Here is a 15,535-nt window from a genome sequence, read left to right as displayed (position 1 = left end):
CTGGAACTAGCTCTTGTAGACCAGGCTGGTCTCGAACTCATAGAGATCCGCCTGCCTCTGCCTCCCGAGTGCTGGGATTAAAGGCGTGTGCCACCACCGCCCGGCCCTATTTTATGGCTTTAAGAAATTGTGTGTGTATGTGATGGGGTGGGGGTGCTCGATCATTGCTTCTCCTTGGTGGGGTGGGAGTGCTCATACCTTCCCTACCCATTGCTGTCGCTGACTCTACCTTCTTTCTTTGGCAGGCGCTGCTGTTGGGACTCCACTTAGTGAGGATGAAGCCAGAGTCTGCATGGTCCATGACCTCTATCCAACTCTCTCACCTATGGCCACTGCATATGCAAGAGCAAGAGGTCAGAAGAGAGATTTTGTCAGAGGAGAGAGCAATGCTTTATCCTTAATAGAATAAGATAGTATTGCTTATAACTTGTATTATAGGATTTAGATTTGTCTTTCTTTGATTTTAATTAATACTTAAGCTGAGTATATTTTAAAAAGTGCATGTTAGTATTTTAATGTAATAAATGGAAATAATGAGATTGGTACATTTTATTTTAGATTAGGTCTTTGAATACATTTTTATTATGAAAAAATAGTGTATATTTATTCTAACTGCTAAGTTTTGGCTTGACTTGCATTTTACATACTCAGAAATACCAGACTCTTAGGTGCAGTGATCAGCAGATACGAGTTCCTGAGGGATTTTAAGACCCTGGAAGCAGTTTATCAGTTACAGCCAAAGGCAGCCTCCTGCTTCTGTGGGCACAGTTTGTGGGGGTGGAGGCCCTGTCCTCCTTTACTAGCTAATGGTGACCTACAGCCAAGTGCTAATTCGGAAGGTAAAACAAAGGAATCCCTTCTCACTGGTTATTTGATAGATTACTCTGGGTAATAAGGTAAGCTTTTGTTTCTACGTCATACAGAATGCCCACATTGAAGTAGCAGAGTTGGGCAGGCACATGCCACAGGCCAACATGTTTATGAACCTGAAAGGGATCAGAGAGGAAATACTGGATTTGATCACATGGATTTTTTTTTTAATGGAAGAAATCCCTTAACTTTCTCTTAACAGGAGCTGATAGAATGTCTTCATTTGGTGATTTTATTGCATTGTCTGATGTCTGTGATGTCCCAACTGCAAAAATTATCTCCAGAGAAGTGAGTAGAGGTCCAGGTATTTTGATCCATATGTGACTGAGTAACTTGTTCTCAGGCTTCACTGAAACTGTAGCCTGCAGTGATTGCACCAGCATGTAGGATACTGAGTTTGTACGGGGACCATAAATACTTGACTTTTGTTGTTAATTTTGAGATTTAAGTTTCCAGGTGGATGTTTATCTTGATGGGGTTTTTATTATATGTTTAGTTCTTTTAAATTCTCTGCTGGGTATGTATTCCCCTCCCCCCTGGGATTGAAACAGGATTTCTCTGTGTAACAATCCTGCAATCTGTAGACCAGGCTGGCTTCGAACCCACAGAGATCCATCTGCCTCTGCCTCCCGGGTGCTGGGATTAAAAGTGAACCCCACTGCCACCCTGCAGCTGGGTGCATCTTAGTACCAAAGTTACTGTTCTGAAGGCAGAGCCATCTTGCATAATAAGAAAATAATGAGCCGGGCGGTGGTGGCGCACGCCTTTAATCCCAGCACTCGGGAGGCAGAGTCAGGCGGATCTCTGTGAGTTCGAGACCAGCCTGGTCTACAAGAGCTAGTTCCAGACAGGCTCCAAAACCACAGAGAAACCCTGTCTCGAAAAACCAAAAAAAAAAAAAAAGAAAATAATGGACCTTGCTACAGACCCTTCGAGATCTGAATGACGAGGGCAGAGCACTTTGATGAGCTGACCCTTACCATTTAGTATGAGGTTTGTGTCCCACCATTAGTGCTGGGAGGCAGAACCAGAAGAGGAAATCAAAGACAGTGGTCAGGAGGGATGGGGGGACTGTGACATGGTGGTGCTTAGCTACTTTAGGAATTCTTTTTGACCCTAAATCTTCCCAGCCATGCTGGGCTGGCTTGCTACTCACAGTTCATGGTGACACTGAGACATCTCTGTCTCTAGTTGCAAGATTACGGACCTGGGATCTTATCTCCTTGTTTTGTGCTTTCTTGAGCTAGGCTGGAGCATGATCCCTCTGGTGTGAGCCTCAAGCCCTCTTCATGAAGAGACTAGCATAAGAATGGGTTTTTCTTCCCGGAGGCTCGTGTATTAAAGTGAATCATCCATTTGTTCTTAGTTAAAACTAAGATTAACCACAGAAAATAGGATAGCTTGGAAAACAGAGTCAGCCCTGAAGAATAATTCACTTCGTAGGTCTTGTACATTATGTAGAACAGCTAAGTGTTGCTTTATCTTACAGAGTTCTCTGATTTCTAAAAATAAAATTACATCTAATGTACTTACAGGTTTCGGATGGTATTGTTGCCCCAGGATATGAAGAGGAAGCCTTGAAAATACTTTCTAAAAAGAAAAATGGGAACTACTGTGTTCTTCAGGTCAGGGCAGTTCCTCCATTCGGTGGCGATCTAGTCTTCAGTTTCCCTTTGTGCCCTTTCTTACAGAGACAGCTTTCCCACTTACCCCTCTTTGGTGTCCTTGTCTCTATCCTTCCTCCCCTTGTCTTTTTTCCTCCTGAGATTGGGTTGTGCTGTGTAGTTCAGCAATGACCTCAAGCTCATAGCTTTCCGAGTGCTGGAATTAGACACTCACTCCGAGCAGCACATCAGGCTCCTCTATTCCTGTTTATGAAACGGTTCACTGTATCCTTCAGCTGGCCAAGAACTCAGAGATACGGTTAAAGGCGTTGCCACCACACCCTACCAGACACTTTTGTTGTTAATCTTAGTAATTTTTTTAATTACAGGTGGTTTGCAGGGTCTAAGATTCTTGGCCTTTTGTGTTTGTGTTGAGGGTTGGGGGTTGAGACAGGGTTTCTCTGTGAAAACAGCCCTGACTGTCCTGGAAATCACTCTGTAGACCAGGCTGACCTCCAGTTTCAGGAGATTAGCCTGCCTCTGCCTCTCAAGTGCTGGGATTAAAGGAAGTGTGCCACCATGCCTTGCTTCTTTTTGCTTCTTACTTGTGTACCCTGCTTCACACCCTTGCAGGTTGTCTAAAATCTGTTTACCTATGTCCCAAGAGAAATAGAACTGGGACACAGACTGTGTGTATTGGAGACGTTTTGCTGTCCCTGTAAAAAGTGTACAGCAGCCTAAATGTCCTTGTGGGCATGGTGTTTTTAAAGTTCCCATCTGTGCAGTGAGATGAAAGGAGCGCCTCACACTCACAGAGTGATCCTCTTCTTGGGGGAGTATTTTTCAGATACAAGCTACAATTCTTGGTTTTTCTCACTTTGTGTTATTTTATATTTTCATCTATTTTTGCTGTGCTGAGAATTGAGCAGGGGCTCTTTGTGCATGTTAGAAACTCTACCACTGAGCCACCTCCGGGGCCTTGTTAAGTTCCTATCATGAGACAAAGTCTTGCCGAGTTGCCGAGGCTAGCCTTGAGCTGACTCACTTTGTAGCCAAGGCAGGCCTGGGCCTTTGGTTCTCCTAAGTCAGGCCTCCCAGGTAGCTGGGGTGACCAGCATGTGCTGCCAGGCCAGAACCTGTTTTAACTTGTTATTCAAATATTAGCTAAATTTCTGTAAGAGAGCTCTAGAAAGAAAGGGAAAATAGGATGTAAATTTTGTGCCTCAGCTCGTTCTGGTGATTCTGTTTCGTATGCTTATCCAAGAAAGGAACTGAAGGAGTGGTAACTGTTCCCATGGTGATCAGTGGCTTTGGTGCCTGGCCATTGTATTATGTCCATGCTAAATGTCATCACACATGTTCATGTTAAGAAAATGGATTCTTAAGAATGAGGTCTTTCTTTTGTTAGTGTTTGGTCCTGTTTTCTGAGACATGTTTTGGCTGTGTAGCTCAGGTTGTCCTGGAACTTCCTGTGACCCAGGCTGGCCTCTAACCTGAAGTCCTCCTGCCTCATCCTTCCAGTTACTGGGATTACAGGCATACACCACCATGCCCAACAAGAATGAAAATTTTTATGTGAAAAATTTGAGGCTATGGATGTACTTGTAACTTTTATAATTTGTGCCCTAGATGGACCAGTCCTACAAACCGGATGAAAATGAAGTTCGAACACTCTTTGGTCTTCGTTTAAGCCAGAAGAGAAATAATGGTGTCATTGACAAGTCATTATTTAGCAATATTGTCACCAAGAATAAAGATGTAAGTTTTACAATATCTAAACTAAATGTAATAGCATATCTATCTTTGGTATATCTAAGCTTATCATTTATTAAGGTCCATATTTGTAATTGGTAGATATGCACGCAGCTCGCTCATCTGAGTTGTCAGGTAAGCCTGACATCTGTGTATGTTCATACATAGAAATAAGTGTCTTCAGTCATACCTAAGTGGGATTGTGTTGTCCCTTGCTGCATGCATTAGCTTACAGATGTTTTCTGTACTGATGACTGTTGCTTCACATCAGTGAAAAGCCACATGACTACCCAAGTAGATATGCGCCACAAGGGTATTTAGGTCGTTTCTTTTTTCAGTGCTTGGTAATTGTTTTTAATTTGAAGAATGTTTTTGTTCTGTTTTTTTTGTCACCCTGTCGAAGAGGTCTAATTTTGGGATAATGATGACCTGGGGAGAACATTTTATTCGATCCCAGTATGTTATAGGAGAGGACTGTGCCCTGTATTGTAAATCTTACAGAATTGGGACAGAGAATAGTTAAATCTGTCTAAAGTTACAAACTAGGGGAATGGATGAGAGGTGCATGTGTGTAGTTTTTTCTGTGGCTCTCCTCATCAGCGGCTGCTGTAGCCTGCCTCTCTGTGCTTCTGCAGAACGCTGGTCTCTGTGCCCATCAGCAGTTGCTGTAGCCTAACTCTGAGCTTCTGCAGAAGCGCTGGTCTTGTCGCAAGCAGGTCATTGTAGTAAGAGTGGAAGATAGAGGTCTGAGACTGGTCTGGCCTTGATTGCTGGGCAGGGGAAGCTGCACACACTAAAAGCCTTATCCTTTTCCAGAAACATGGTGCTTTAGCTGGCTGAGGGGCCTCACATCCCCGCACCGGCATTTCTCTTATCCTTTGATCTAACTCAGAATGCCAGGGCTGTATTGAAGGTGACTTCTAAGAGGCTAGCTATCTGTGGACTCAGATTGTACTTGTTGGCGCAGAGATGAAGGGTAGATTAATGTCCTGGAATAATAAATTCTTTTAAAAATCTTCTGAAACTTCGAATTTTGGAATTTAAAAAGTGTAGGTTCACATGCACTACATGAGTTCTTTTGTACTCTCCATTCTGTTCGAGACAGGGTTTCTCTGTGGCTTTGGAGCCTGTCCTGGAACTAGCTCTGTAGACCAGGCTGATCCGCCTGCCTCTGATCCGCCTGCCTCTGCCTCGCGAGTGTTGGGATTAAAGGTGTGAGCCACCACCGACCAGCTTCTATTCCTCTTTTAAAGAAGCTAATTGGGGTGAAGCCAAGCTTACCTTTTTGGTTATTTTTAAGTTTTAATTGCATGTATTCATTACATGTAGCCCTGGGTAGCATAAGGACAATGTTACACAGTCTCTTGTGTGTTGACTGTATCCCCTGCCCCCCCCCACACCTTTCATTCCTCCCGCTCTGTTTGGTCCTCTTTGTTCCCCTACACAGTTTTTTTTTCATATTACACATACTGTGCATGATCTTAAATTTTATCCATAAATCTAGGCACCACAAACAGAATATTTGTATTTCTGAGAGTGGCTTATTATTACTTAATATGATTAGTCTCAGTTACATCCATTTTTTTATATAAACAGTATAACTTCATCTAGTCTAGCATGGACTTGGAGCCCAGATGCTCCTGCATCAGCCTCTGGGTGCCGTTTGCTGGGATTGCAGGTATCATGTGTTTTCTCTTTGGGTAGTCAGTACCCTTTTCCTACTTAGCATACACACGTGGATCATCACCCTCTTTTCTAACATGTATCAGAGGAAGTGACGTTTGGGGCTATTACAGACTTACTGCTGAATGTTGGCTTAGAGTTTGCAGAATACTTTTAAATGCAAAGCAAAAAGATGGTATAATTTGACTTTTCCAGAATACATTGGCTGTGTGGGAATCACAGTAGTGCATAACACATGAAATGTAATCTAAGTCTTTTATCTTTAGTTATTCTCATTAAAAACTGTCTTTTTAAAATAAATGCAATATTTCACATCTTGTTGCCGAACAGTCACCATTAGTTTGAGGGTGACACATGGGATACTGCACTGTGTTAGTCACAGATACGCTAGTGTGTTTCAGTCTTCAGTAAAGCATGACTCGTTCATCTGGCTGCCACTGAGGGACCTGACTGCGTTACAGGTCTGTTACACTGGTGTATCTGTAGCTTAAAGTTAATGAGCTTTCAAAAGCCTGGTGAGACTTAAGTATCCCGTTTGTTTCAGCTGCCGGAGTCTGCCCTCAGAGACCTCATTGTAGCCACTGTCGCTGTCAAGTACACTCAGTCCAACTCCGTGTGCTATGCCAAGGATGGACAGGTAACCACGCCATCAGCCCACCTCACGGGCACTGTTGTACACTGTCCCAAATCCATCCGTCTCAGCTACTAGGTGCTTGAAAGAGAAGACTTGCCAGATCCTCTTCCTGGTTTGTCAGTGTTTACTCAGCACTGTGGTAGACTTAAAACTAACGAGAACTAAGTAAGCAGGCCAGAGCCAATACTAAAGTTGGTTACACTGACTTTTGCTTAGAGTGAGCTGGCTCATTTTGGATTTGCGGAACCTGTTTCTTCGCGCGCGTGCACACACACACACACACACACACACACACACACCCATCCCCACTGCCCCTCGCTATTAGTATTTCCATTGACAAGGAACGGGAAAGGGAAGAATTGTGCTGCCAGTCATTGGGCTGTGTGTGCCGCCTCAGGGATTTCTGACATGTTTTATTTATTTAATCTTCTGTAGCCTTGTGACTCAAACCAGAGTCACAGTTGTTCTGCCACACACCACACCCTGCCTCCTGGGTTTTGTTTTAAGAATTTGTTGAAAGGGCAGCCTGCAAGTGTTGAGACTTTGGACTTCAGGGTTCCCCTTTGCCTCTGCCTCCTTCATGCTTGGATTCTTAAAGAATAATTTGAACACAGTGAAATTTATTGGCTTTAAATGTACTTTTCTTTTTTTAATTATGTGGTTATGTGGCCACTGCTACAGACAAGAGATCACTCCCAACTTTTTTTTAATTAATTACTTTTATTTTATGTGCATTGGTGTTTTGCCTGCATGTATGTCTTTGTGGGGGTATTGGGTCCTCTGGAACAGGAGTTACAGACAGGTGTGAGCTGCCAGTGTGGGTGCTGGTAATTAAGTCCAGGTCCTCTGAAAAAGCAGTCAGTGTTCTTGACCACTGAGCCATCTCTCTACACCCAGATCACTCCCAAATTAAAGTAACTGAAACTGGGGCGTTTTAGTTTAGATTTGTTTTGCTTTCAGTACAGTCTAGATCTGTAGAAGCTATTTGCCACTTGCTTATTTTGTTTGATTTTGGTTTTGCTTTTTACTTTTTGGGACTTGTAACTCACTCTGTAGACCAGGATGGCCTTGAATTCATAGAGGCCTGCCTCTCCTCCTAGGTGCTAGGATTAAAGGCGTGCACCACCTTTCCCAGGTCCTACTTGGTTCTAAAGTAGATTTTGATTGGATTTTGTTCAACTAAAGTTCATGTTCTAGGACTATAGACTGTGTTAAGCTGTGGTATTGGTTATGTAAGTGGATTTAGTACATTTTCTTACTTAAGACATATTCAGCTTGCTGTGGGTTTATTGGGACATAAAACTCCATTGTTAAGGTTAAAATGTATCAGTATTGAGCATTTATTATTAATAAATTTTTAAATTTTTGTTTGGGGAGAGGGAGGATATGGAGGATAGAATATAAGGTTGTAAATATAGGTTTAACAAATGTTAAATCTCAGGACAGCATAAGGAGTTCTGTGCCTTTCAGGACTTTTGTAGAAGGCAACTATTAAAATTGTTGTTTCTAGTGACTAAATCTTGACCAGCTGTGTACACTGGTTGTTGGGTCTTGGAGCCAGCAGAGCCGTCCAGAGTGTGCGTTTCACTACCAGCGTCCTAAAGGAAGTGTCTGTTGTTAGGTTATCGGCATCGGAGCAGGCCAGCAGTCTCGGATACACTGCACACGCCTTGCGGGTGATAAGGCAAACTCATGGTGGCTCCGACACCATCCACGAGTGCTTTCCATGAAGTTTAAAACCGGGGTGAAGAGAGCGGAAATCTCTAATGCCATTGATCAGTATGTGACGGGCACCATTGGTGAGGTACGGGCTGATTGAGTTCCTAGTGGGCTGTGTGGGTTCGTTCACTGTTTGGGACAGACTTTCACGGCATTACTACAGAAAGACTTTCTAGAAATCCTGGATTGTCTGAAATTGTTAAAATTAAAATACCTTCTGATCCCTGTCACCTGTACTGCTGCACCCTTCTGAAACCACAAGCCTCTGCTTCTTGGGTTATGAATATTAGATTGGTTTTGTACGCCCGTGCTTCCCCTGCAGGTTATAATATTGCCATTGCGAGGACTGTTCACCCATCTCCTGGTGTCAGCAGAGGTCGTATTGTGTATTAGACTTGAACTGTCATTGTCCTGATAGCTGGTCACCAGGGGCTCTCTTCTCCTACCCTACTTAAAGAAGCCAGTAGCAACTTTGTGTGGCTTGGTACCTTTTCTGTTTTCAACAAAAATGTTCTTCCCACACCATCTCCTTATTATGTCTGCTTTTTTTTTTTTTTTTTTAGTTTTGTTTGAGTTGAGGTCTTCTCTTTAGTGCAGGCTGACCTGGAACTCAGCTACTAATGCCAGGATTACAGGCATGTTCTGCCTCAGCCTGATGAAGGCCTTGCTTCTTAATCCCTTTGCACTGGGGGTTACATTGCAGTATAAACTTTAGATAGAGTAAAGTAACACAAACATCCAAGCAGTAGTGAATACCATGATTTGTGTTTTGATTTGCCTATGCTGACTTTATACCCAAGACAGCTGTATATGTGTAGTTTATCTGTACAAATATCAGTTATCATCTGCTTCTTAATTGGAGATGAAGGGCCATTTTAAATGTTTTGGTGCATGTATAAACTTATAGGTTTAGGTTTAACTTAGAGATTTGGGAACATGGTAGGTTTGGGATAAACTGAGTTACAAAAGTAAGGTATAATCTCTTTTTAATCTAAGAATTATCTTTCCTTTATGAATATGTTTTTAAACATCAGAGAGCTTCTGGAAATAGGAACTTGAGTTTGTTGTTGTTTAGTGAGCAGCCACAGGAAAACGCCCAATTGGATTCTGTCTCTGTGCTTTCCACCGGACACAGCTAATGGTAATGCTGCGCTCACCTGCTCCCTGCCTCCCTAGGGAGAAGACCTGCTGAAGTGGAAGGCGCTGTTCGAGGAAGTCCCCGAGTTACTCAGTGAGGCAGAGAAAAGGGAATGGGTCGACAAACTGAGAGATGTTTCTGTCAGCTCCGATGCCTTCTTTCCTTTCAGGGATAATGTAGACCGAGCTAAAAGGGTAAGTGAGAATCAGTGTGTGTTAGGGACACAGAATTTTAGAAGCCATTTCAGGCATCTGCCTTTGAGGCTGGGGGTGTAGCATAGAGCGCCTGGTCTCTCAGAGTCAGTCCCAGCACCACAAAAAAGTTGTGATTCCGATGTTTTAAGTTACTTAGAGCTGCATATTAAAGCTCTTGATTTGATATAAATGGAGAATTATTTCACTTTTATGTATGATATAGGCATAACCCAAATTCTGTTGCTTTGTATGAATATGTCATTGTTAGTTATGCTTTTTTTTAAAGGATATATTTGCTTTTATTTATAATCAAATTTTATCATATATAACTGATTGTTTTGACTGCCTTTATATATGTGTGCTTGAAGAAGCCCTGGAACTGTAGTTACAGATGATTGTTTTTTTTGAAGAGTACTCTGTTGAACCATCTCTTCTACCCCTGGCTTCTGCTTTTTAGAGAGGAATTTTGTTTTTTGCTAGGTATGCATGGCATTGTGTTTTGAAAGTCAACATTGGTTTTGGGGTTTTCCTCTGCAGAGTGGTGTGGCCTACATTGTTGCGCCATCTGGATCTGCTGCAGACAAGGTTGTGATCGAGGCATGCGATGAACTGGGGATCATCTTGGCTCACACGGATCTCCGGCTCTTCCACCACTGATCTTAGTTTCTGTCATTTCCTAGTTTGCTTGTGTGTAGTAAATAAGTGTGGGATTTTAAAAGTCCCTCTTGTAAACAATGGGTCGTTTGCATCTTAATAATTGGATCTATGGTTTTAGGTTCATTGGGTCTTATCTGAAAGGTATAGACTTCTAGCCCAAGTCACCACATACAGAGGTTTGTGTATACAGAACCTAAAAGCATCCCTCCTTGGAGCTCAGCTTTTGATATGGTCTTATATAAGCCGAGAAGCCAAGCTGCCTTATGATGACACATCCCTGCTGGGAATAGCTCTCCGCAGGGCTCTTCATCATGCCCCTGAGACATCATGCCCCTGAGAAGCTTGACTGTTTGCCGCCTTGACAAACAGCCAGTTATCCCCAGGGAACTGATCCTTAGCGGATCTGGACAATGCTGATGCTGCTCTTAGGTGAAGTGTTGCCCTTATTTTGGCATCCGTGATCTTCTCTCCAGGTCTGTTTAAAACCTGTATTAGCGATTTAGTAACTTGTGTTACCTACAAATGGACCCAATGTTCTTAGAGTTTTTACTCAGAGTGATTATGTTTGGGGTGGGAGGCAGGTGACAATGCCTCCCTGTGCCTAGCAGGTCATAACTGGATCTGTGGTCTTGACTGTTCACCTGGAAGATGCCTATGGTCAGCTGTGACCTTCAGTCAGGGAGCCTCAGTCCTGCCTTCTTTCTACTCCTTTCCTAAGTAAAAAATGCAGAAGCGTTTTTGGTGGTTGTTATTTTGTTTTTGTTTTTTGAGACAAGATTTTCCTGTCACTCTAGCTGTCCTGGAACTTGTTCTCTAGGATAGGCTTTTGTCTCAGAATTAGAGATTTGCCTACCTCTGTCTCCCAGCCCTGGGATTACATCACAGACATTTTTAGAAAAAGTCATCTTTGTGAGTCAGTGTATGCTAACTGACCTTCCAGCTCTTGGAATAGCCCATTGAAACAAGCAGACTTAAGTTATCATTAAAATCCGGTGGCTTCTGTGCTAAGTCACAGGGCAGGGATCCCTGGGGACCTTGTTTATGCTAACTGCTAGCCTTGCAAATGAGATTCCCTAGAGAGGGGTCTTTCTGCTCTGGTCTCTGCCAACATTTGGCTGTCACCTCTTGGAGGCCTCTGATACGAATCTATCCGAACCTAAGAGCTTTGTTGATCTGTTGCTGTACCAGGAATCAGAACCAGGGCCTTCATGCTAAGCAAGGGTTCTACCACTAAACTATACTCTCAATCTCAGAGGAGCTTCTTTTAATTCCCAGCTCACAGATACATACTGTTGGCCACAGCATTTTAAAAACATTTTTGTAGCAGTAAATATTGAGTACAGATTTTGGCTCATAAATTATTAAATGTGCTGTCTCCCTCGTTATTTAGCTTGACTGAAAGTGAACATTAAAGTGTAATTGGAACCATTTGTCTGCTTAGCCCTATACTACCTTATTAAGTTACACATGTGATTCTAACCACTCCCCTTGTGAATATTTAGACTATTGTGCCCACACACCTGGGAGGGGACGATGGGATTCCAGCTTTCACACAATCTGAATTGCAAATAAAAATAGTGCTAGGAGAATGGATTAGTTTAATGTATTTAATAACAGGGTATTTCATAGAACTGTTTTTTAATAGTATATAAGCATGATTGGTCAATAGAAAACCTGCCTGCCATATATATACGCCACAAATTCTAGCCCTTGATTGATGCCCATCTGGACCTTGTCACACTGTTCAAAGAAAATTAAAAAGAGAATCCCCAACTTCACAGTTGATTCCACAGAATCCATTGACTTGAAAGTATTGTGCTCAATTTTAAATTAGGAGGATTTTTTTCTTGTGACGGATTCTGGGAACTCAGCTCATTCTGACAGGTGGTCTTCCTCCATCCCCTCCATACACCTCTGTCCTCTTGCTGGATTCCTTCACATCAGGGGTTACATGTTTCCTGTGTGACATTGCTGCTTACCTTGGAGTCTCTTCTAGCGTGTTTTCAAATTCTGTTTGGAAATGTGTTGGTGTGTTGCTCCTGCATGCCCTTGACTACAACCGGTCAGAGCTTGAGGCAGGATAGTTGATATGTCCTCCCTGCAGGAACAAGAGTTTGGAGTAACCCCATGGAAACTACTATACAACAATATGTTGATGATTTCTTCACAAAATATCTGAAGTTTAGGGCTTGTCAGCAAGTTCCTTTTCTGCTTACCTTCCCACCACCCTGCCAAGCAAGGCAAGCATCAACTCCTCTTGAGCCTGTCCCTGATGCCTCCTTGATTCTGTGACTTAGTTTCCCTTTTTGTACTTGGGGTAACTTGGTGGAGGTAGCCAGGTCAAAAAGCTCACTGCTGTGGGAAAGTCTTGACAGTGAACCAACGATGTCTTTCCTAGAGCAAGTAGAGAATTCATAACTATACATGTGTGATAAGACTGCCTGAAATAGATTGAAACTAAAACAGTTGAAATGAAAAGCATAGTCATAAATCCTGCTTCAGTGACTTTGAAGACCCATAGCATACAATACCTGGAAGATTAATGGTGTACTCAAGTTGGGGAGCTGCTGAGCACTGGACGAAACCCACCTCTGACCAGTTAGAGGTGCCCGAGGAGCGCTGGACGAAACCCATCTCCGACCCTTTTGGAGGTGCCCGGAGAGCCACTGAGTACTGAAAGAATTGTATTCCTGACCTGTTGGTGCCTGGGGAGCTGAGCACAGGAAGAAACCCACCTGTAGGAGACTGCTCTTTCATTTCCCAGCCACCCAGACCCAAATAATCACAGAATCTATATTAATTACAACACTGTTTGGCTTATTAACTCTTAACATCTTAAATTAACCCGTTTCTATTAATCTGTGTATTGCCATGGGGCTGCAGCTTACCAGGTAAGGTTCTGTGCACTGCATGCCTGCGTGTGGAGGCCAGAGGACACCTGCAGGAGTCGGTGCTCTCCACCATGTGGGTCCCAAAGATTGAACTCAAGTCATTAAACTTGGCAACCAGCACCTTTTCCCACTGAATGCTCCTGGGGCTCCACTCTAGATTCTTCCCCATCCTAGAGTCTGTGCAAGGTTGCCTTCCTGCAGCTTCTGCTGCCAGCCTCTGGTAATCTAGGGTCTTCCTTCCCAAGCATGAACGATCCAACAGTGCTTGTATTTTTTAATAGTTGAATTGCATCCCTGAGAATAAGACTTCAAAAAATTGTAGCCTTCCACTTTCCCTACTGTGGTAACGGGGACTTCCTGAATAGGAGGAATCGCAGTACTTAAACGTGTTGATGTGATCCTTAATCACCTTAGTGAGTTTCATATGAATAGAAGAAATACAGTCGAGTTTTCCATGGAAATATAATTAGATAGGAAAAGCCATTTTCTATACTTGTGATTTCTACCTCATTTTTTCATTCACCTGCCTTATAGGCTTATAGCGACATTATTCTAAGATAATTTGCATAATTCATTCAGGTCATTAGAGCTGAAAACTATATAAATACAGAACGACATATTTAATTACAAATCAACTTGTCCAGACAGAGTGAAATTTCAAAACTGTTACTTTCTTTCGAAAGTCTAATATTTACTAGTTTTAATGGAATTATCTTGAATTGTCTATCTCTAAGCCTAAATCCAACCAAGTCCTTTAATTATTCAATCTGGCTTGCTCAAGGCAGTTACCGGGACTCAGCAAGGTGAGTCAGTGAACACTGTAAGGTCTTTGGATAAACTAAGTGGCTCTCCTGTCAACTGTGCTTACTGAGAAAGGGCCACTGGGAAAGAATTTTACCTTGCTTGCATTATATGCCCAAACAGAAAAGGTCCTTTACATTTGCTTCATGTATTCCAAGTTGAGCTCTATTCAAGGTGTTGCTTTGATTATTCAGCAGACCGCAAGGCTTGATGGCCCATGCCACTCACCCTAGCACCTGGGAAGCTGAAAGAGGATCACAGGAAGTTTGAGGCCAGGCTGGGCTACACGGTGAGATTCTTTTAAAAAGTTAGTAAAAGAAAAGTTAATAAAGGTACCAAAGGAAAGCAGCTGTTGAGCTTTTTTCCCCCTGTTTTTTGTTTGTTTTGTTTTGTTTTGTTTACTTTTAGATTGTTATTTAGGGTCTGGAGAAGTGGTTCAGTGGTTAAGAGCAGAGATCTTTCAGAGGACCAGGGTTCAGTTCCCAGCACCCACGTGTGTGTCTGCTTAAGTCTGTGCATGTGAGTGCAGAGACCTATGGAGGCCAGAGGCTCTGGATCCCCTGGAGCCGGAGTTTACGGAGCTGTAAGCCACTGAGTATGGGCGCTAGGACTGGACTGGGTCCTCAGCAGGAGCAGTGAGAGGCCTTAGCAGTTGAGCCATCTCTCAACCCCTTGTTGATATTTTTTAATCTTAACTATGAAGCTTGTAGATTTTTACGTTTCCACATAAAAGTAGTCAAAGGGGTTGGGTAGTCACTTAAATCAGTCCAACTGACTGGACTCCGTTCAGCTGTGTTTCAGGAACTGTCTGCTTTGGCTTGTGGTTTGGCAGGCTGTCTGGAGCATAGCATCAGCCGGAACCTACTCTCTGAATTCATTTGCTTTGTAGCCTTTCATGCCATCGTCTTGCTGTGTAGATCAGCAGGCCTTGCCCCTGTGGGAATCTTCCTGCTTCTCCCTTCCCAGTGCTGGGATTTCAGGTTGAGCTTCCACACCCTGCTGATCTTATGATTTTTAACTCTAAAGACCTTTGAGGAAGATCAAGCTGAAGTGCTTCCTTGACCACTTTGCTGACTCCCTCCCTCCCGTCTTCAGGGAACTTCAGATGAAGACTGATTCTCTCTTCAATGAAGTTATAACCCACCCACGTCAGACAGTCATTTAAAAGTATCTGCTCTGTACTTTCTATGACTTTTGAGGGGTAGTAGAGGAAAATGGTCTCTTGTAACCAGGGTGGATTCCAACTCCCGGTATAGTTCATGAAAACCTTGAACATCTGACCCTTCTACCTCACCTCTAGTGCAGGGATGGTAAACATGGGCCACTACGCCATTCTATGCAGTGATAGCTGAGCACGGGGCTTCACACATCTAGACAAGCGCTCACCCCAGGCTTGTCTTTTAAGACACGGTCTTCCTTGTAGCCTAGTTTGGCCATGTAGTCCAAGTCCAGGCTCGGCTCAAACTCAAGATTCTCCTGTTCCCACTTCCTAAGTGCTGAGATTACAAATGTATGTCATCACACTTAGCATCCTGTGATATCTCTCTCTCTCTCTCTCTCTCTCTCTCTCTCTCTCTCTCTCTCTCTCTCTC

The 15,535-nt window shown here is 43.1% G+C and overlaps 1 protein-coding gene across 1 annotated transcript in view; it reads left to right on the top strand.

The window, feature by feature from the left end:
- Window positions 1-11,679, top strand: part of Atic (5-aminoimidazole-4-carboxamide ribonucleotide formyltransferase/IMP cyclohydrolase) — a 25,857-nt gene extending 14,178 nt beyond the window's left edge. Inside the window, exons 9-16 of the mRNA XM_005361415.2 lie at window positions 246-353; window positions 1,073-1,158; window positions 2,406-2,495; window positions 4,104-4,232; window positions 6,454-6,546; window positions 8,165-8,347; window positions 9,439-9,594; window positions 10,132-11,679. Of these exons, the coding sequence (XP_005361472.1) occupies window positions 246-353; window positions 1,073-1,158; window positions 2,406-2,495; window positions 4,104-4,232; window positions 6,454-6,546; window positions 8,165-8,347; window positions 9,439-9,594; window positions 10,132-10,251 (965 nt within the window). The 3' untranslated portion in view covers window positions 10,252-11,679. The remainder of the gene's footprint in view (window positions 1-245; window positions 354-1,072; window positions 1,159-2,405; window positions 2,496-4,103; window positions 4,233-6,453; window positions 6,547-8,164; window positions 8,348-9,438; window positions 9,595-10,131) is intronic.
- Window positions 11,680-15,535: the final 3,856 nt, after the last annotated feature.

This window comes from Microtus ochrogaster, linkage group LG4 (assembly GCF_000317375.1).
Source record: "Microtus ochrogaster isolate Prairie Vole_2 linkage group LG4, MicOch1.0, whole genome shotgun sequence".
NCBI classification, from domain to species: domain Eukaryota; kingdom Metazoa; phylum Chordata; class Mammalia; order Rodentia; family Cricetidae; genus Microtus; species Microtus ochrogaster.
The sequence above is the reverse complement of the archived record's forward strand: the minus strand, read 5'-3'. Positions and strand labels throughout refer to the sequence as shown.